Source organism: Oratosquilla oratoria, chromosome 38 (assembly GCF_046742065.1).
Source record: "Oratosquilla oratoria isolate Oo_2021 chromosome 38, ASM4674206v1, whole genome shotgun sequence".
Lineage (NCBI taxonomy): Eukaryota > Metazoa > Arthropoda > Malacostraca > Stomatopoda > Squillidae > Oratosquilla > Oratosquilla oratoria.
The window spans coordinates 25,522,538-25,545,209 of record NC_134814.1 but is presented as its reverse complement, the minus strand read 5'-3'; the positions used below and the strand labels follow the sequence as shown (position 1 = coordinate 25,545,209).

General features: G+C 38.1%; 1 protein-coding gene across 1 annotated transcript in view; it reads left to right on the top strand.

Moving 5' to 3' along the window:
* The first annotated feature begins 18,887 nt into the window (after positions 1-18,887).
* The window catches only part of LOC143020019 (vitellogenin receptor Yl-like), a 160,885-nt gene continuing 157,100 nt past the window's right edge, over positions 18,888-22,672 (top strand). Inside the window, exon 1 of the mRNA XM_076176127.1 lies at positions 18,888-19,052. Within this exon, the coding sequence (XP_076032242.1) occupies positions 18,974-19,052 (79 nt within the window). The 5' untranslated portion in view covers positions 18,888-18,973. The remainder of the gene's footprint in view (positions 19,053-22,672) is intronic.

Below are 22,672 nucleotides of genomic sequence, written 5' to 3'. Positions count from 1 at the left end.
AGTTGTTGTTTGCTGATGACACTGCACTTGTGGCAGGGTCAGAGAAGGCATTGGGAGAGTTAGTGACTGAGTTTGGGAGGGTGTGTGATAGGAGAAAGTTGAAGGTGAATGTGGGTAAAAGTAAGGTGATGAGGTGTACAAGAGGAGAGGATGGTGGAGAGTTGGAAATAAGTCTTAAAGGGGAGAGGCTGGAGGAAGTGGATAGTTTTAGGTACTTTGGGTCATATGTGGCTGCAAAGGGAGGAGTAGAGGTAGAGGTAAGCTGTAGATTGAGAGAAGCAAACAGATGCCTTGGGGGATTTAAAAAAGTAATGAGAAATAGACATTTGGGAATTAATGCAAAGAGGAGATTGTATGAAGGGGTGATTATGCCGACAGTGCTGTGTGGGGCAGAGACATGGAATTTGAGAGAGACAGAGAGGAAGAGTTTAAATGTGTCTGAGATGAAATGTCTGAGAAGTATGGTGAGGGTTACAAGGCTGGATAGAATGAGAAACGAGGAAGTGAGGAGGAGAGCTGGAGTGGAAAAGGAGTTGGCTGAGAGGGCTGATGAAAGACTATTAGGATGGTTTGGACACATGGAAAGAATGGATGAAGGAAGTGAGATGGAGGGAGTGAATTTGAGAGGACGACCGAGGATGAGATGGATGGATGGGGTGACAGGGGCGTTGAGCAAGAGGGGAATGTCTGTGGAGCAGGGAAGGGAAGTGGCAGAAGATAAGGATGAGTGGAGAAGGGCTGTGTATAGATGATACTGTGATGAGAAGAAAGGGAAGGGATGAGAGGATGGGGGGGTTTGGGGAGCGGGAAAATATGAATGATACTTTGACGCAGCCCGAAGGGACTTCTCCCCGTCCTCCATTTTCTATGTGAGGGGACGGAGAGGGGGGGGGGTCGCCAATAAAGTGAAGCGGCCTTGCTGTGGATGTGCTGTGTCCTGCATTGCTTCTGACCCAGGGTGGTGGGCGGGATGCAGGGATGACCCGTTGTCCACGAGGAGCTAAGATGTGAGGGTGGAAGGGATGATGGGTGGGAGTGGGTTTATGCCTTTTGACTTGGGTACCTCCCTGATAAGGGGGAAAAAGCCTTTTGTATATAGATAGATAGAATTATGGTTATGGGTTAAAGCATAAATATCTGGTACACTTAGGCCTAATTTGCAATTGTCTTTATAACATAATCAGTTTTAAATTAGATTAAAATGGTTTGTGATTTTCTTTACTCTGATTTCTATTTTTCATTGCTTCACTTGTAGGCCTATTGTATTCACTAGTAACTATGATCAGTAGCCTGTTTCTATTTCGTATATTTCAAACCACTAAATTTCTTTGATAAATGTATGATTTTCATATTCTGAAGTAGCTTTATCATAATCTAGCATATTTCTATTAAAGGAAAATGTGATAAAACTACCGAAAATGAAGGGGAAAAAATCACTGGGAGACACTGCTTCAGGCAGAATCTGCAGCTGTTGTTTGATTACATTAGTTAGTACTAGTAGCATACAATGCCGTCACATGGTGGCAGCACGAATTGATGTTTATTTATGTTGAAGTAGAAGCATTGCAGTATAGTACAAAATATTATATATATATGTATATATATATATATATATATATACATATATATATATATATATATACATATATATATATATATATATATATATATATATATATATGTACAGTATGTATATAGTTTCACTCTCCTTACAGGAAACAACTACAAATACATGACCACAAACACTTTTACCCAGACTGACAACGATAGCTTGTCAGTATTGTGTATTTTTCTTTTCTTTTTTATTATTGATGGATTGTTTTTTGTTTCCATCTGGAGAGACCACTTAGTGTACATATACACTGCACACACTCACTATTGCCTCCAAAAATAAAAGCAAAATCATACAAAAACTGCTAAATTGTGCAACTGGTAAAACCAAACAGGGGAACCATGTTAAAAAATAATTTTATTGGATTTAAGGAGTCGGAGTCGGATAGAAAAAATTCCGACTCCGACTCCGACTCCCAGTACTCTTAGAAATCCGACTCCGACTCCGACTCCAGCTAAAACCTCCGACTCCGACTCCGACACCGACTCCGCAACCCTGGTTAAAGGAAGAGAGAATTGATGGTAAAGACCTGCGTGTGATTAGAAACTTATATTGGGACCAAAGAGCAGATAAAAGAATAGAAAATGAAAAGTAAAAACTAGTGGACAAAAGGGTAAGGTAGGGCTGTGTGCTCTTGCCGGACTTATTTACTTTATATAGTCAATCTGAAATAGAAGAAAGTTAAAGAATTACATGGAATAAAGATGGGGGATGTAAATAAACTGAGGTATGCCGATGATATGGTACTGATGGCTGAATCAATAGGAAAGTTTCGGGAGGCATGTGACAGAAAAAGGCTAGAGATAAACATAAATAAGACCGAAGTAATGGTAGCGACGAAGAAAAGGGAAACAATACAAGGTCATACTAGATGGGAAAAAGCTTAGCAAGTTCATTATTTCAAGTATTTAGGTAGCATAATCATAGAGGATGGAAGATCAGAAAAGGTAAAGTAAAAACTGCATTTGGAAAAAAAATAAAGTTCTAACAAATGTAAATATGAATTGGAACCTGGTTAAAATATTTAATTGTGGTCGACTTTTACTTACGGGTGTGAGTCAAGGACAATAAACACCGAAATAAAAAAGAGGATTGTGGCAATAGAGATATGATGCCTTCGAAGAATGATGAGAATATCATGGACTGAAAAGGTAACAAATGAAGAAGTTTGAAGAAAAGCCGGGACAAAAAGATGACTGATAGGAACTATCAGAAATAGATAACTTTCTTTCCTATATCGAGTAGAACTGGAAAAAGTCAGCCTACCAGGAATGATTGAAGGGAAGAAGGATCGAGGTAAACAGCGGCAGACATATATGGGTAACTTACTGCAGGAAGTTGGAGGGGAAATGAATGTTCTAGACCTAACGAGATTGGCTCGAGATCGGAAAAGATGGAGCGTCGGCAGCCTCACGATTGGGAAGGGGATTATTCTATCTATAAGATCTTAACTCCCTCGTGAATGTCAAACACTGAGATAAACCGGACTCAGGTCAGCGTGTGTGTGTGTGTGTGTGTGTGTGTGATTCACCATGGTCTTGGATCACGTGTTGGACTCGTGATCGACAGTTTTTACCCTCCCAGAAGAGAGCTCAGAGCTCATGTATGACTGATCTATGGGTAATACTGTGACCTTACACGCATGCACCCCTAACTCCCCGCCCACGAGAGTTGTAGTAACGACTCGCAGCGCAGTGATACTGAAATTATTTCAGCCTTGGGCGGGATTTGAACTCGGACTGCTGTAGCAGCAGTTGCGAATGCTACCACTGCGCCGTCGAGTCGAATCGTGTGTGTGTGTGTGTGTGTGTGTGTGTGTGTGTGTGTGTGTGTGTTTATGTGTGTGTGCACGCGCGCCCTTACCTCAAACACCTCGGCCAAACAGCGATAAGGGCCTTAACTTGTATCTATGACTAGTGGATCCACAACAACATCCCAACCATCTGGAAAAGAGTTCATGAAATCGTAACATCAAAACCAAATATCCAGAAAACCTTTCATAACACAGATCAATATCATTGCTATCCACATAATTCAAGCTGATAGAAATCCTGATAGCAGAAAGAATCAAGACAAAATTACCTACCTCCCCTAACCAACATGGATTCGAGTTGGCTAACTCCATGAACACACTGCTCAAAGAAATCTCTTAGCGAATGCTGGAAAAAAAAGAGCTGGGTACCAGCCTGCAGTGTTGTGATGCTTTTTATTTCTAGGCAGGGACCGAACTTAAGACTACTTACTTAGCAAGCAAACTCAGTACCACTACACCAGTAGTTCTTAACCTTTTTCAGTGCCCCTTGACATCTCAGAAAGAAAAATCTCGTACCCCCATCTAATATAGATACAGTGCAAACATATGAAAAGGATTAGTGATACAAACTTTGCTTTGCTTTCTCATGGTAAATGTACAGTACCACTGCACTGGCTATCATGTCTCGTACCTCCAGTTTTAAGGTTTCGTTTCCCCCTGGGGGTACAGGTACCCCTAGGTTAAGTTAAAACCACTGCGTTACACCAACAACCCTGTCTACGCTAGCAAACCATGCACATATGTGCGCGCTTGCATGCAAATGTGTGAAATAAGCATTTATTGCCATCAGTAAAACAATATGATGCAATACTTACGATTTTTGCACACAGGCACAGCCCAAGCTCCATGATGGACATTATTCTATATAAGATAAGAGGGCACAGAGGTGAACTAGGATGAAATTTTAGTAAGTTGATGACATGTATACATGTACTGTACAATGTACCACGTACATCTATACATATACAATGTTCATACATAATGTTCTGCATGGGGGGATGGAGAGAGTGGGTCGCCGAATTAATGAAGCGGCCTTGCTGTGGATGTGCTGTGTCTTGCGACACTGCTTCTGACCTAGGGCAGTGGACAGGATGCAGGGATGACCCGTCATCCAGGAGGTGCCAAGATAAGAGGTAGGGAGGAGGGTGGAGGAGAGTGGAATATATAGGAAATGGAATGTTTGTGAGTGGTTTCTATGCCTTTTTCTTTTTGGCTACCCCCGTGTGGGGGGAAAGCCTTTGGTATATTTATGTATATATATATATATATATATATATATATATATATATATATATATATATATATATATATATATATATTTATATATATATATATATATATATATATATCTGTGTGTGTGTGTGTGTGTGTGTGTGTGTGTGTGTGTGTGTGTGTGTGTGTGTGTGTGTGTGTGTGTGTGTGTGTGTGTGTGTGCGTGTGAAGACATCTTGACAGGTTGTAAGAGGAGTAAAGGGAAACACTGAGGAAGCACCACTGCAAAACTAGTTCTACTTGTGTGTTTCCCTCTACTCCTTTAATATATATATATATATATATATATATATAGATATATATATATATATATATATAGATATATATATATACATCTACACTGAATGGTTCCCAGCGATCAATTGATATCTTTATTCAACCACAAACAACTTTTAATTCCATGCCATCGATTGCGATAGCATGGAATTAAAAGTTGTTTGTGGTTGAATAAAGATATATATATATATATATATATGTGTGTGTGTGTGTGTGTATGTATGTATGTATATATATACATATATTATATATATACATATATATATATAAATATAAATATATATATATATATATATATATATATATATATATATATATATATATATATATATATATATCAGATAATTTTATGACCATCGCGCAAGGATTCGAACCTGCGCTGTACATGACGACAAGAGGCCCCCATGACTGCCGCCTTACACCGCTCGACCACTGATACTTAAAATCGTACGAACTCAGAACACTTACTGGTTCTCGAGATTGAGAAGGTCACTACCTGCAACCCTATTCTCATTTTTACCATACGACCAAGCACACTCGTGGGAGGGGTAAGGACCAGATCGAATCCTTTTCACGCTTCTCGTCATTGTAACCATACGAGGAATTCGCTAGTGGACAGCGACATTAATCAGATAATTTTATGACCATCGCGCAAGGATTCGAACCTGCGCTGTACATGACGACAAGAGGCCCCCATGACTGCCGCCTTACACCGCTCGACCACTGATACTTAAAATCGTACGAACTCAGAACACTTACTGGTTCTCGAGATTGAGAAGGTCACTACCTGCAACCCTATTCTCATTTTTACCATACGACCAAGCACACTCGCTGTCCACTAGGATGGTATAAGGTCCGACTCCGCCCGACTCCGACTCCCGACTCCTTAACTCCTTGACCCCTATGTGGAAATTTATTCTGCAAATCCATATACCAGCCTCCCACACTTATTCAGCAAGCATTTTATAAATATTTTTCATGTATATTATTTTTTACGTGAAATATTCACTTGTATGATAAATATACTCACATATATACTCAACCAGCTTTATATATGTATATGCACACAAGTACGTATATTCGTATAAACATATATATATTAAATATATAATGGTATTATTTATGTTCATGATCATCTACCAGCTTATGAGCACTTTCAAATCTGTCATGGCAGAGTTGCCACTTCAAGCTAGATATTTTCTTTTTACTTTGTGCCCCTCCCCTCCCCCCCAAAAAAAAATAATTTGTTATTTCATTTGTCCAATCTCATAAACCTTCTATCACAATATTAGGAAAAATGTGACAAATCATGATGAGGAAAGGTTAATGGAGGATGCCCTACCTAGTACTTACTGCAGAATTAATTTCACCATGTTATCATAAAAACCAGGAATCAGTTCAGGAGAACGAGAGACAACCTTCCCCTGTGCACACTGTTCATATCTGCTGTTGTTCCTCCCCTTTTCAGTCATCATCAAATGATGTGACATATGCTCTAATGTCATTCCTATCTGGCCTCTGAGACTGGTCAAAGTTTATCTCAGGGCACTTCCGTTGACTTTCACATACATGACATAGTGCATACGTAGTGGATATATACTATTGTCTACAGTACACTGTCATGTATGTGTGTACATGATGGAGTTCTAGATGTTAACATAATTTGAATTAATTAGACTGTCAACAAAGGTAAAGTAGCTAGTTTAAGTTATTTAAAGATAAAAATCATCTCTGTCACTTGACAGTTGACAAATTATTCAGGAATTTGAATTAATAATTATATTTATTGAGTATTTATTAAAAATAGAAATACATTCCACTGTCTATAACTCCCATAGTATAGAATGAATGAAATATTAATACAAACTACATTCTGGAAACTTCTATAAATGGTACATATCCTGTAACTAGCTATAAAACTATTCTATACTAGACGGTTATTAAATTTTCTCAACACAAAATGTATCCATTTTTTTAGATTTTTTAAACTTGGAATAATGAGACCTACTGCTTTCTATTTGCACAATAGCAACAAATTATTTCACAGTGCACATTTATAGACAGTATTTTACAGCTAGTGTTGGCTTGCCAATTACTGTAATGGTAAAAATTCAGACAAAGCTTTCAAGAATATAACAAAATATATGTACTGTACCTTGAATACACCCGTATTATTACGTTAATAACTAGGTTAAAAAATCAATCTATAAAAATTTCTTATAATGAAATATTTTACATGTTCCTTGAATCTACCAGTATTATTACGTTAATAACGAGGTTAAAGCTAAAATCTATACAAATTCTTATTTGTGAACATGAAAAAATAGGCTTTATTCATAATTATAGAACTTATAGACTACTCAATTGAAATTTGCAAATAAAAAAAAATAGTAGTTTGTACTTTATATAAGTAGGGTAAACTTATATCATCTTAATGTGATGAAATGGTTGGTTAGATTAGCCTATGAGAAATATAGGTTAGAGTCCTAGACTACCCTATGAATAGAGGCAGCCTATAGTCTAGGAAAAACAAAGTCGACCCTACAATTAATGGTAAAAAGAAAGATAAATGTGGATTATAAGGTTATTTTGGGATTATATATATATATTTTTTTATAAAAATGAAATAAAATAAATAGAAATAAAACAATAAAAATAATTTAAAAAATAAAACAAAATAAAAAATAAAAGAATATTTTTTCATTAATTCATTATTTTTATTTTTATTTTCTTTATTTTCATCTATTTATTATTTTTTAAAGAACCCGATAAACAACATGTACCAAAAGAAATAGGTTTTATCTGTATATATATATATATATATATATATATATATATATATATATATATATATATACATACATACATATACTGTATATACATTCTCTTCATCAATTTTTAAAAATAATACAAAATGCTAATGATTCGCTAGGTTAGCCTATCTCATAATCAGCATTTATCATACAACAGGTAGGACCTTACAATTGGTCTAGGCTACATCACTGAGAAAAGTAGGAAACGTTGGCAAAGTAATCTTAATTGTTCTTGCATCCAATGCTTATTGTTTACCAATTCCTACAGAAAGAAACATAGCTAAATCATGCAAACTGTATATCTTGTAGGTAATATTTAAGGTCCGGTAGTCACTCAATAGGCTACTATCAATAATAGGGTTTTACAGACTATTCCGTATACCAGTATATCAATATTTGTCTTTACCAAGGTCACATTACACAATGTACAAGATTTGGCCTAAATATTTTCTTTTTCCTATTATCAAGAGATTAAAAGAGGAAGGGAAGTTGATTCAAGTGGGGAAGAAAAGGTAAAAGGCAAAGATGAAAAGATGATAATGGAAGAGGAAGCGATAAGGGGAAGATGGGCAGAATATTTTAGGGAACTGTTGAATGTAGAGGAGGATAGGGAGGGAATGGTGATAGCAGTGGGAGGCGCAAAGAAAATGACAGTGATGGGTGAGGAAAATGAGGGAAAAATAAGAAAAGATGAGGTGGAAGTAGCGATTAAAATGATGAGAGCAGGTAAGGCACCTGGGTTAGATGGGTGTCATGCGGAGTGTCAAAAGAAGGGAGGTAAAGTAATAGTAGACTGGTTAGTGAGGCTGTTTAATGTGTGTCTAAGGGAGGGTAGAGTACCAGAGGTCTGAAGGAGTGCATGTATAGTTCCGCTTTTCAAAGGAAAAGGGAACAAGTGTGAATGTAGTAGTTTCAGAGGGATCAGTTTGTTGAGTGTAGTTGGGAAGGCGTATGGGAGGGTTATAACTGAGAGAATTAGGAGAGGAACAGAGGAAGTAATTGGTGAGGAGCAGTGTCGGTTTAGGAGAGGTAGGGGCTGTGTGGATCAGATTTTTGTGATAAGACAGATTTGTGAGAAATCTTTAGGAAATGGTAAGGATGTCTTTTGGGCCTTTATGGATTTGGAAAAGGCTTATGATAGGGTAAACAGGTATTGGGGGAAAGCTGTTAAGAGCAGTCAAGAGTTTTTATGAGAGTAGTAGAGCCTGTGTTAGAATCAGAAATGGAGAGAGTGAATGGTTTGAGGTAAAGGAGGGACTACGTCAGGGATGTGTCATGTCGCCATGGCTGTTCAATGTGTATATGGATGGGGTGGTACGGGAGGTAAATGCAAGAGAAATGGGCAGGGGACTGGAGTTGGTTGCGGAAAATGGAGAAAAGTGTGAGGTAAGTCAGTTGTTGTTTGCTGATGACACTGCACTTGTGGCAGGGTCAGAGGAGGCATTGGGAGAGTTAGTGACTGAGTTTGGGAGGATGTGTGATAGGAGAAAGTTGAAGGTAAATGTGGGTAAAAGTAAGGTGATGAGGTGTACAATAGGAGAGGATGGTGGAGAGTTGGAAATAAGTCTTAAAGGGGAGAGGCTGGAGGAAGTGGATAGTTTTAGGTACTTTGGGTCATATGTCGCCTGCAAAGGGAGGGTAGAGGTAGAGGTAAGCTGTAGATTGAGAGAAGCAAACAGATGCCTTGGGGGATTTAAAAAAGTAATGAGAAATAGACATTTGGGAATTAATGCAAAGAGGAGATTGTATGAAGGGGTGATTATGCCGACAGTGCTGTGTGGGGCAGAGACATGGAATTTGAGAGAGACAGAGAGGAAGAGTTTAAATGTGTCTGAGATGAAATGTCTGAGAAGTATGGTGAGGGTTACAAGGCTGGATAGAATGAGAAACGAGGAAGTGAGAAGGAGAGCTGGAGTGGAAAAGGAGTTGGCCGAGAGGGCTGATGAAAGACTATTAGGATGGTTTGGACACATGGAAAGAATGGATGAAGGAAGACTGGTGAAAGGGGTATGGAAAGCAGAGAAGGGGGGAGTGAATTTGAGAGGACGACCGAGGATGAGATGGATGGATGGGGTGACAGGGGCGTTGAGCAAGAGGGGAATGTCTGTGGAGCAGGGAAGGGAAGTGGCAGAAGATAAGGATGAGTGGAGAAGGGCTGTGTATAGATGATACTGTGATGAGAAGAAAGGGAAGGGATGGGAGGATGGGGGGGTTTGGGGAGTGGGAAAGTGTGAATGATACTTTGACGCAGCCCGAAGGGACTTCTCCCCGTCCTCCAATTTCTATGTGAGGGGACGGAGAGAGGGGGGTCGCCAATTAAGTGAAGCGGCCTTGCTGTGGATGTGCTGTGTCCTGCATTGCTTCTGACCCAGGGTGGTGGGCGGGATGCAGGGATGACCCGTTGTCCACGAGGAGCTAAGATGTGAGGGTGGAAGGGATGATGGGTGGGAGTGGGTTTATGCCTTTTGACTTGGGTACCTCCCTGATAAGGGGGAAAAAGCCTTTTGTATATAGATAGATAGAATTATGGTTATGGGTTAAAGCATAAATATCTGGTACACTTAGGCCTAATTTGCAATTGTCTTTATAACATAATCAGTTTTAAATTAGATTAAAATGGTTCGTGATTTTCTTTACTCTGATTTCTATTTTTCATTGCTTCACTTGTAGGCCTATTGTATTCACTAGTAACCATGATCAGTAGCCTGTTTCTATTTCGTATATTTCAAACCACTAAATTTCTTAGATAAATGTATGATTTTCATATTCTGAAGGAGCTTTATCATAATCTAGTATATTTCTATTAAAGGAAAATGTGATAAAACTACCGAAAATGAAGGAAAAGAAAATTCACTGGGAGACACTGCTTCAGGCAGAATCTGTAGCTGTTTGTTTACAATAGTACTAGTAGCACACAATGCCGTCACATGGTGGCAGCACGAATTGATGTTTATTTATGTTGAAGTAAAAGCATTGCAGTGTAGTACAAAATATTATATATTTTTATATATATATATATATATATATACATATATATATATATATATATATATATATATATATATAGATATATATACATATATACAGTATATATATAGTTTCACTCTCCTTACAAGAAACAACCACAAATACATTACCACAGACACTTTTGCCAGACTGACAACGATAGCTTGTCAATATTGTGTATATATATATATTTTTTTATTATTGATGGATTGTTTTTTGTTTCCATCTGGAGAGACCACTTAGTGTACATATACACTGCACACACTCACTATTGCTTCCAAAAAAAAAGCAAAATCATACAAAAACTGCTAAATTGTGCAACTGGTAAAACCATACAAGGAAACCATGTTAAAAAAAATAATTTTATTGGATTTAAGGAGTCGGAGTCGGATAGAAAAAATTCCGACTCCGACTCCGACTCCGACTCCTAATACTCTTAGAAATCCGACTCCGACGCCGACTCCGACTCCAGCTAAAACCTCCGACTCCCTCCGACTCCGACTCCGCAGCCCTGATATATATATATATATATATATATATATATATATATATATATATATATATATATATATATATATATATATATATATATATATATATATATATATATATATATATATATATATATATATATATATATATATATATCTTGTATCGGCCTCTAAAATAAGTCTGTGGTAGTATTTCTCTAATAGAAATTCATATCCAATAAAAGTATAAATAATGGCTATGGTTATTACTTCTCTTAAACTGTTGTGTTTCCTAGATTTCCTAGATTCAAAAGGATTTTGCGAAGTGAGTAATAAGTCACTAGCGGCTGTCCATAACCACAACCTAGGGACGCTCCTAAATATCGCTCAGCGCACCCTTAACACTATTGCTAGGTAAGAGATAAGTTCTGCTGTCCACCCTAGATCAGAGCCCAATTTAGAGCTAAAGCTGCCGCTGCTGCTGCTGCGAGTTTGCAACCGAAGTGCAAACTGGCTCCAGGGGTACGGTGCTCTTGCTTATATTAGGTCCCATCGCCTCGAGACGAATTCATGCACGTGCGACCTTAGTGACAGAACTGTCGACGTTTGAAACACTTTTCAAATTGCGATTTCACATTCAAATACATAGTACATACAATTTCTATGTAAATATTATGAATTATCTGAATTAAATATTTGATTGATAAATTAATCATTGCAATTTAGAACTTTTCTGGCTCTCCCCCTTTTCGAAAGGGGGGGGGGCGAAAAGGTCTCGCACCAGCACATTTTTTTCCTCTGAAAGGCACTGTATATATATATAATGTATATATATATATGTATATATATATATATATATACACATATATATATAATATATATATACATATATATATATATATATATATATATATATATACTGTATATATATATATATATATATAACATACATGTATAAAGTACTAGAGGTAGGCAAGTGCGTTCCTTTTTAGGAACGGAAGAACGCAAGAATGCAAGTATTTCCAAAGGAATGCAAGTAAGAGGAATGCACCGCCCGTATTTTAAAGCGTTCCTGCGTTCCGAGCGTTGCGAAACTTTTTTTTTTTTTTTCAAAAAGAAACAACAAAGACGCGGTACGCGTACAACATTACAACTGTACGCGTACAACGTTTAGTACGCGGCAACATTCTGCCGTTTACGTTCAGGCGGGAAGCTCTCCCATTGGTCAGCGGCAAAGGCGACCAAACCTTTTGTTGTTTACGTTTAGGCGGGAAGCTCTCCCATTGGTCAGCGGCAAAGGCGACCAAACCTTTTGCTGTTTACCTTTAGGCGGGAAACTCTCCCATTGGTCAGCGGCAAAGACACCCAAACCATTTGTTGTTTACGTTTAGGCGGGAACCTCTCCCATTGGTCAGCGGCAAAGGCAACCAAACCATTTGTTGTTTACGTTTAGGCGGGAAGCTCTCCCATTTGTCAGCTGCTAAGACTAACAAACGTTGTGCACAATTACGGCAGTACGTACAGATCACTCATTGTGTAAACCCGTCTAACCAACGAACTTTATAATTTCTTTCAAGGGCAGGACAAGGAGAAGGAAGTCTAGTTGTCTGAAATATACATATATATTTAATGTATGAAGCTCTGATGTATTATTGCCTTGTATTTTGTTTTATTTTTGAGTTCGGAAATATTTCTTTTGATGCACACAGAAGTGTTTTTGAGGAATGTATTTTTTATACTTTTTTCAAGTTTTTTGAGGAACGCACTACTTTTTTGAGGGACGCTTTAATAGTTAGGGAGCGTTAACACAGGAACGCAAGAACGCACCGAGCGAAATAAATTAGGAACGCTATTCCAGGAACGCACTAGCAGCGGCTGGAGGAACGCAGAAACGCTAACGCACTACCCAAAATCGAGGAACGCGCCCAGCTCTGCAAAGTACACATATTTATACATCAACATACAGTCACTCAAAAAAGTATCGGTTGGTAGTTATAGGTGTTCGTGGGAAACAAGAGAATCGATGTTCCTCCACAATTGGTAGTCGTGAAATGGCTGTCGATCACGAGTCCAACACATGATTCAAAGACCAAGGTGAATCACACACACACACACACACACACACACACACACACACACACACACACACACACACACACACACACACACACACACACACACACAAACAATCGTCGGATTGACGGCGAAGATTGAAACTCCGGAAAAAAAAAATTGTGAATTTCAACTACGAGGAAGTACCTTTTTGTATTAGTAGGGAAGGGGAAAGCTCGTGGTGTAGTAGCAAGGTAATGTAAGGGGAGAAGGGGAGGGATTACTGAAGGAAATGAGGAGGGAGACGAACAGGCTCCCCCTGACAGCAGAAAAAAATATAAACAAGAGATCTGCTGACGACACAGGGGAAATCGAAAATATCAGTAAAAGCATTAAAGTTAGAAATATAGATAAAAACAACACAATGGAAAGTGAAAATAATAATTTCCATGGATTTAATGAGATGGGGATGCCAACCTCCCCCGATTAGCAAGTCTAGAAGAAAAACTAGAGAAAATGACCGAACATTAGGAGAGTAGGTTCGGTCAACTTACAAAGATAGCACAGAGAGTTGATAAATTGGAAGAGCTAAAGAAGGAGAAGCAAACCCTAACTAAGGAAATAGAAGAATTAAAAAGACAGTTAAAAGAAGTGAAAGATGAGAATGAAGAATTAAAGAGGAATAATAAAGAGAATAAAGAATCCATAGTAAAAGAAGTGCAGGGTTGGAAAAAAGTCCAAGTAAATAACAAAATTGTATTTAAGGATATAGTGGCACAACAGATGAAAGATCAAAATAAAGACACAATTATTAAAGTGATGAGGGAGGAAGAGAATATAGTGAGAGACTTAGCGGATAAAAAGAAATGTATAATTATATTGGGAATGGAAGAGAAATATGATACAAATTTGACTACAAGAATAAAGGAGGAGAAGGAGAAAGTAAATAAGATATTGGAAGTAGTTCAAGAAGATGGAGCAGAAACAGGGAAAGAAATATAAGAAATATATAGACTAGGGAAATACAATACAGATAATACCAGACCAATTAAGATCAAATTCAGGTCACAAACAACAGCAGAGAATATCTTAGCAAAAACAGGGAAACTAGCAAACAGTGAACAATTTAAACAGATATAGATAAAAAGAGAAATGAACAAAGAGGAAAGAGAGGATGAGAAAGCAAAAAGACAAGAAGCTAAGGGAAAAAACGAGAACAGAACAGAGACAGAAAAAGAGAAATTCTATTGGAAAGTAGTGAATATGAAAGTGAGAAAATGATACATAACAGAGAAAAAACGGAGGGGGAACAGAAAACACGATGGCAGTAGCAGAAAATTTAAAATGTCTTACACAAATATACAGTAGATGGCTTAATAACAGGCTTGAACGAACTGAATGATTACCCGAAAGAAAAAGAATCTGACATAATGGGAATTGTAGAGACAAAATTGAAAGGTCCACTACCACCCAACAGTGTAGGACATGGTGCATATAATTGTTGGATTAGAAACAGAGAGGCAAGGGGGGTGGAGTTATGTTCCTGACTAAGAAAGATATAAATGTGAAGAATGTCACATATGGAAAAAATAGAGTAGAGATTATTATGATGGAAGTGGAAGACAAAGATAGGAAGAGCAGAATGTTTGTAATAAATTATGTGCCTCGTAAAACAGCCTCGTGGGATGAGAGAGAACATAAAAGTATGTTAGAAGACACAAGGATAACATTAGATAAGATAATGGAAGATGGAGGAAGAATAGTTATAATGGGCGACTTTAATTGTAAAGAAGTCTGCTGGGAAGAGATGACAGTAAAGGGTGGAGACGACTCATGGGGAAATGTACTACTTGATATGTTTATTGACCACACAATGACGCAGTGGATTCAAGAGAACACTAGGTATAGAAATAAAGAAGAACCATCAAGACTGGACCTAATAATCACATCAGAACCTGAAATAGTGGGAAAATTTGAATATAAGACACCAATAAGTAAAAGTGACCACATATTGGTTGAAATGGAACTAAATGAGGAAAAATACATAAAAAGAAATGAACAATATAGAAAAGGAAGAATGATGTATGAAAAAACAAACTTTGATAAAATAAGAGAATTCTTTCAACAAGAAAACTGGGAAGAAATATACAAAGAAGAAACAACAGTAGAAGAGAAATGGAATATTTTGACAAAAATTTACAAAAAAGGAGTGGAAAAGTATGTCCCAAGACAAAAACAAGAAAAAGAATATGTAAAGTGCTGGTACAACAAAAGTTGTAGGGAGTTAAAAGACAAAAGAGACAAAGCCTGGACCAGATGGAAAAAAGACAGAAAACCTGAAAAATGGAAAATATATACCTGTTATAGAAATGAATATGTACAAATGTGCAGAGAGGAAAAGAGAAAATATGAAAAAGATATCATAGAAAAGTGTAAAGATCAACCAAAACTATTCTACAGATTTGTAAACAATATACTGAAAAACAAACAAGACTTGGAGAAATTAAGACAAGAGGGAGTTGAATACACTGAGGAAATGGAAATGGCGGAAATTATGAACAAACATTTTAAATCCGTGTTTACAAGGGAGAACATACAACCTGAAGAGAACGAATGGAAAGAGAAAGTCCCCCCTATGGAAGAAATAGAAGTAACAAAGAAAGAAATATTAACACACTTGAGTAATCTTGATGTCAGAAAATCGCATGGACCAGATGAAATAGCAAACTGGATACTGAAAGAATGCAGGAATGAATTGGCAGACAAAATACATAGCATACTAAACAGTTCCTTGAAAGAAGGAAAAGTTCCAGAAGATTGAAAAAAAGCAAATATAGTGCCTATATATAAAGGAGGAAATAAAGAAGAACCTACCAACTATAGACCAGTCTCTCTAACAAGTACAATAGCAAAAATTTGTGAAAGAATTATCAAAAGTAGATGGGTAAAATATTTAGAAAAAAAACAAAGTGTTAAATCCAAGGCAATTTGGATTCAGACAAGGACGATCATGCGTCACCAATTTAATATGTTTCTATTCAAGGCTAATAGATATAATACAAGAAAGAGATGGATGGGCGGACTGTGCATTTCTAGACCTAAAGAAAGCTTTTGACAAAGTACCACATAAGAAGTTGCTTAAGAAATTAGAAACTCAAGGAGGAATACAGGGCAAACTACTAAATTGGATGAAAGACTTTTTGCAAGAAAGAAAAATGAGAGTAGTGATAAGAAACCAGCACTCAAAATGGGATGAAGTAATAAGCGGTGTTCCGCAGGGAACAGTACTGGCCCCAATAATGTTTGCTATATATATTAATGATATGGATGAAGGAATTGAAAGCTATATGAGCTTCTTTGCAGATGATGCAAAACTACTGAAAAGAGTGAAAACTGAAGAAGATTGTGAGTCACTACAGAGAGATCTAAATAAAGTACAGGAATGGAGTAGGAAGTGGGAGATGGAGTTCAATACAAAAAAGTGTAGTATAATGGAATTTGGAAAAAGCAAAAACAGAATAACAAGAGCATATAAATTGGGAGAAGAAGGAATAAAAAAAGTAGAAAATGAGAAGGACCTGGGAGTCATTGTTATGAATAATATGTCACCTGAGAAACATATAAATAAGATTTACGGAGAAACTTATAATTTAATAAGAACAATCAAAGTTGCATTTACATACCTGGATGAAGAAATGGTGAAGAAAATCCTAATCACCCTGATAAGACCAAGATTGGAATATGCAGCAACGATATGGTCACCAAGTACAAAAAAATGTATAAAAAAAATTGAAAGAATACAAATAGCAATTACAAAATTGGCACCAACACTCTCAAAACTATCATATGAAGAGAGACTAGAAAAACTTGAACTACAGACACTAGAGCAAAGAAGAGAGAGAGGAGATTTGATAGCTATTTACAGAATCATGAAAGGCATAGAAATTACTGATAGAGAGAATCTGATAAAATGGGATGACATAAATACTAGAGGACACGGAAAGAAAAGAAAAAAAGACAGCTATAGAAGAGATTTGAAAAAGAACAGCTTTCCTCACAGAGTAATAGACAGTTTGAACAAGTTAGATGAGAAAGTGGTGTGTGCAAAAACAATACATGAATTTTAAAAATAGTTTAGATAAAATGAGATATGAAGACGGGACCTCACGAGCATAGCTCCCCTTCCCGTAAAATACAACTAGGTAAATACAACTAGGTAAATACACACACACGAATGCTTCCCCCACGACGGTGCAGTGGTAGTGTTCGCGGCCGCCACTACGGCGGTTCGGGTTCGAATCCCGCCCAGGTCTGAAATAATTTCATTATCGCTGCGCTGTGAGTCGATACTCCAACTCTCAAGCACACAAACAAGCATGCACACGCACGCAAACGTACATGCATGCGCGCGCGCGTGTGTGCGTGGTTAGTGCGTGCGTGTCTATATGTGATATACACACATGAGCACACGAACAAGCACACGCACACGCGCACGTACGTAAACATACGTGTACACGCACGTACGCAAACGCGCGCGCTCGTGTACGTGTATGTTTGTGTTTGTGTGTGTAATTCATTATGGTCTTGGATCACGTGTTGGACTCATGATCGACAACTATTTCCCTCTCGGAAGAGAACTCAGAACTCACATATGACCGACCTGTAAATAATGCTGTGACCTTACACGCACACACACACCCAACTCCCCGACCACAAGAGTTGGAGTAACGACTCGCAGCGCAGTGATACTGAAATTATTTCAGCCCTGAGAGAGAGAGAGAGAGAGAGAGAGAGAGAGAGAGAGAGAGAGAGAGAGAGAGAGAGAGAGAGAGAGAGAGAGAGAGAAAGAGAATTTTGATACGTTTTGTACCCTACTAATTATACCCAGTGGTTCCCGACAGCCCTGCCCAGTCGGGGAGGCGACCCAAACTTCGGTAAAAAAAGAAAAAAGAAAAAAAAAAAAAAAAAGCTGCTTGTCGCAACTGACAGGGTTTTGTCCTGCCATGGGTTTTTCACTTCCCACTTCGTGATTTTGGTAAGTTTTACTAATCACTTAACTGACTTCCATTCATTAACCCTTTCACAGCATTTCAAACATCGGTTCTGTGATCGTTTGCAGATCTATACCAACCAAACCCCTTACACAGGAAACTGGTGAAATTCATTCATTGCTAGTCTTGATTAATATATTTCTTTTGGCTGTCGCCAGGCGATTTTATTCAGCTACGGGGGGGGGACTCCAAGCACAGTGAACAGAGTAGATGTGCCCAAACTGATATTGATATATACAGTTGTTCTGAAATCATGCAGTTTTTTTAATCGAAATAAAATAATTACAGAAATCAGGGGCTAATAAGAAGAAAAGGAAGAAGAAATCTTTCGCGAGACTTCCACTCGTGATTGCATGGCTCCCTGTTCACATTTCAAGCTTAGTTTGCTTTCGACAAACAACCAATTACAAAGACCAATAGCTCAGCCCCACAACCATTTAGGACCATTCGTTGCTACCGCAAAGGTCCGTATGTCACCCACATCGAGAGGTGGGGCCGAAAATGTCTGAGTGGGGGCAGGATATGGTAGGAGCAGGGGACCTCTCTACTTTGCCAGTGGAAGTGTGACGGCTCTAGAAACAGCAGGTCCAGCCGTCTGCGTCATCAACATGGGTCGAACAATATGTTTAGTGGTGTATTTAGCAAGTCTCGCTCTGTCAATTGACGGTTATCCCACTTCGATGAACAGTAAGTATTTTAAGTGCGTTTTCTTATTTTTTTTATTTTTTTAGAACTTTGTACTTTTGTGGGATTCGGACCCTGCATAAAACGTTAATTTCCACAATTGTCGCCGTCATGTTCATTAGAATAGCTTTGTTCCTTTCATTTTTGTGTCGCCGTCTAATGAATATGGATTTGGAAATGCAATCTAGAAAATCTCGACATCCTAATACTATTGCTAAACGAAATGAAGATACGTGGCCTCTTTGTCTCTATAACTCGTAGTTGTTTCCTTAACCCAAAAACTGCCAGACCCTATTGTGGCGTAAATTTAAGTGAATCGCTGGTTTCACAAGTCTTTTTTTTTCAGGTGTATTTTATTAATCTTGTATAGATTGTCGAAATGGTAGTTTGTAATCGGGAAATGACCTCGCTTGAACAAGATTTTCCCTTCAATCTTTCCTGAAATTTCTAATTGAACTAGTTCGATGTTAAACGTTTAGTGCACAGAATCGTTCTGGCTGTCGCAATAATTCTTTCTGTAGATTCTGGTCCAGCAGTCGGATGAACGCCATGGCAGGAATGGGGTTATTCCCATAAATCCCTTAAGCCGGGTCCACGATGTGCCTCTTGCAGATCTGCATGTAGCAGGTGGCAGTGAATGGTGATCTGTTTACACCGATGTCCTTTAGAGTACATTGATATTGTTGGCGTACAAAATTGTACAGTGGGGTCTTCCATAATGTGTTGTATAGTACGGGGTGAAGTATTAAATCATGGTCTGTTGTGATACCCATCCTCTTCAGGTAACTTAGACGGGCTGGATAATTGGGGGTTCCCACATCGTAGACGCCGCCACGCCAGGACCGATCGCAGTAGTTAACGTTGCTCCAGTACTACAAATTGTTCACAATGTGCATCTAGTGCGAGATGTTCTAACGTCACTACAGACTTTAAACCAGTGTAACTGACTGGCAGAAACTAGTGGTACTTGACTGCCACTAGAATTTGAAGATTCGTTCGAACTCGTCAGAACTAGCCTAAAATTTGGTCAGTCTTGAATAACTGAAGCTACGGTGGTTGCTCTGCATAGTCATAGATCCGGTGTAGATATATTATTCGATCTAAAATTCATTGTTTTTCAATTTGTGCTTTAGTTTTTTTGTAATTACTTGGCACTTCAGCATGCGGGCACACTTCAGCACGCTTGGATGGTGAATGGTACATACATATATATACCAAAGGCTTTGCCCCCTTTCATGGAAGGTAACAAAAAAAAAGGCACAACCCAATCCCACCCATTCCATCCCCACGTACTCCATTCCCATCCAGCCCCTTCCCTCCTTATTTTTACTCGTCCTGGATGACGGGTCATCCCTGCATCTCGCCCACTGCCCTGGGTCAGTGTCGCAAGACAACGCACATCACAGCAAGGCCGCTTCAACACTTCATGCAGAAAAGACAGAAATAACTTCGGGCTGCGTAAATTTATTTTTCACGCGTACTCCCTCACCCCCATCCCCACCCACTCCCCTCGTGCATCACAGCATCTATACACAACCATTCTCATTCATCCTCATCTGTCCTCTCCCGTCCTTTAAGACATTCTTTCCCAATGCCCCTTTTACCCCAGGCAACCATCTCGTCCTTGGTCACCCCCTCATGTTCACTCCTTCCACCTTTGCCTTCCATACCTTTTACTAATCTTTCTTCATTCGTTCTTTCCATGTGTCATCAATCTCGATACTTTCATCAGCCCTCTCCAAACTTCCCTTTCACCCTCGTTCTCACCCCATTTCTCACTATCCAGCCTAGTAACTCCTATCATACTCGTCGGGCACCTTATCTCGCATTCACTCTTCTCTTCCTCTTATGTTCAAAGTTTATCCCATACAGTGCTGTCGGCACAGTCATACATTCTCTTCTTAGCATCTATTCCTAAATGTCTACTGGATGGTAGCGTGGCAAATAAGGCATTTTGTTTAGTTTTTCTATATTTCATAAGTTTTTGAACTTTGTATATGTTCTTGCACAAACGTAACCACACCGAAACACAAACGAAATTGGTTCGTAAGCCCTGGGTTAACAACTTTAAGACTCGTTTTTTCAGTTTCTGATCGGTAACTAGTTGATTTACAGATTTTTCTTCCTGATTTTGTGCATCCTATTTTGTCGCCAGTCTTTATCATTTGAACTATATTTCAATTCGGATTAGTTTGACCTTTGGTATACTTAAAACTTTATTTTATTCTAATTTACAATTTTGGCATTCGGTTCAGTCTCCCTAAGATTTTTAATTGGCTTATCCTCCTAGTGATAGGCTTAAACTGTCATCAGTTCTGGTGCGATTAGTTTCTTGTTTCTGGGAGCCATAGTTGAGTGCGTAGCTTGCTTATTTCTTACACTAGTATATAGTGCAATACAATACACTAAATGCTATAGTATTGCTCGGTGATGCTGCCGTCGCTGCCCTCTGCGAACTTTTAAATCCTAAACCTAATTCCTAATAATTTTATAAAGGCGGGAGCAAAACCTAGTACTTTGATAACTTCAAATAACTACAATTTCGTGATTGTAAATGTGCAATTTATAAAAGTTAAAATACGTGTACAAATAAAGAACATGTATAATGCATTCTTAACTTGATAGTACATAACACTGATAAAGACGCAATGATTGCACTGAGAGGTTTAGGAAAGTGATTTTTCCTTGGATTGTAGGAGTTACGAAAGGTGTAGATCTTCGATTTAGAAGAAACGGAAGTTTCTTCCATAAAAGACTGAGTAGTTCCTTAATATTGTGTCGAGACCACTAGTAACCTTCAGGTGATCTAGATGCAACCAGGTGTCAAGATAATCATCTAAATTTTTAACGACCTTCTTTGATACTGAACTTTAGGCCAAAAAACTTGGGTGACGGTATGGAAGTAGGAGTGATTTTGAGAATATACAAAGACTCCTCAATGTTACTTTATCAGCAGGTTTATTGTGAAGACTAACCATGCCTTCCTTGGATAGTGCAAGAACATCTTGAATTCTTTAATAGATTTTAAAATTAGCTACCTTAACTTCATACTTGAATACACGGCACGCGCAAATACACGGGCACAATCCTTCAGTTGGGTAGACTGTTTATAACCTACAATTAACTGTTCAAGAGAAACTGTATGCCCTAAATAGTTTTGTAGGCTGTTAAAATATCTAAGCGTGAACATTATAAAGCATTACACGCGATTAAAATCGTTTAAGATTCTCCGTAAACTAAAAATTGGTACATAATGGCGTGCGAATATGCTAGTACAAAATTTGAGATTGTCATGCTTTTATTATCGTACTACACCTGATTTTTGTAATAACGGTACATTTTATCTAACATTTTGTGAAAAAAAAGCTAACATTGTTGGAAGGAGGGGAAATGTGATGAAAAACGACTTGTTGGTTTCGGGGCTGCGTGCGAATTGAAAGGGATGTAAAATTTGAATAGTTAAGTACTGAGCTCAAGATGCTGAGAAACTAGATTGGGACTGGTCTCCATATGTTTAAGTTTTTCCAGTAACTCTCCCATGAAATGAACTAAAGTAGGCCACGGATGAACATGCATATGTAGGTTTCGTATAATAGATTAGCAGCATTTATTCCCACGGTGAT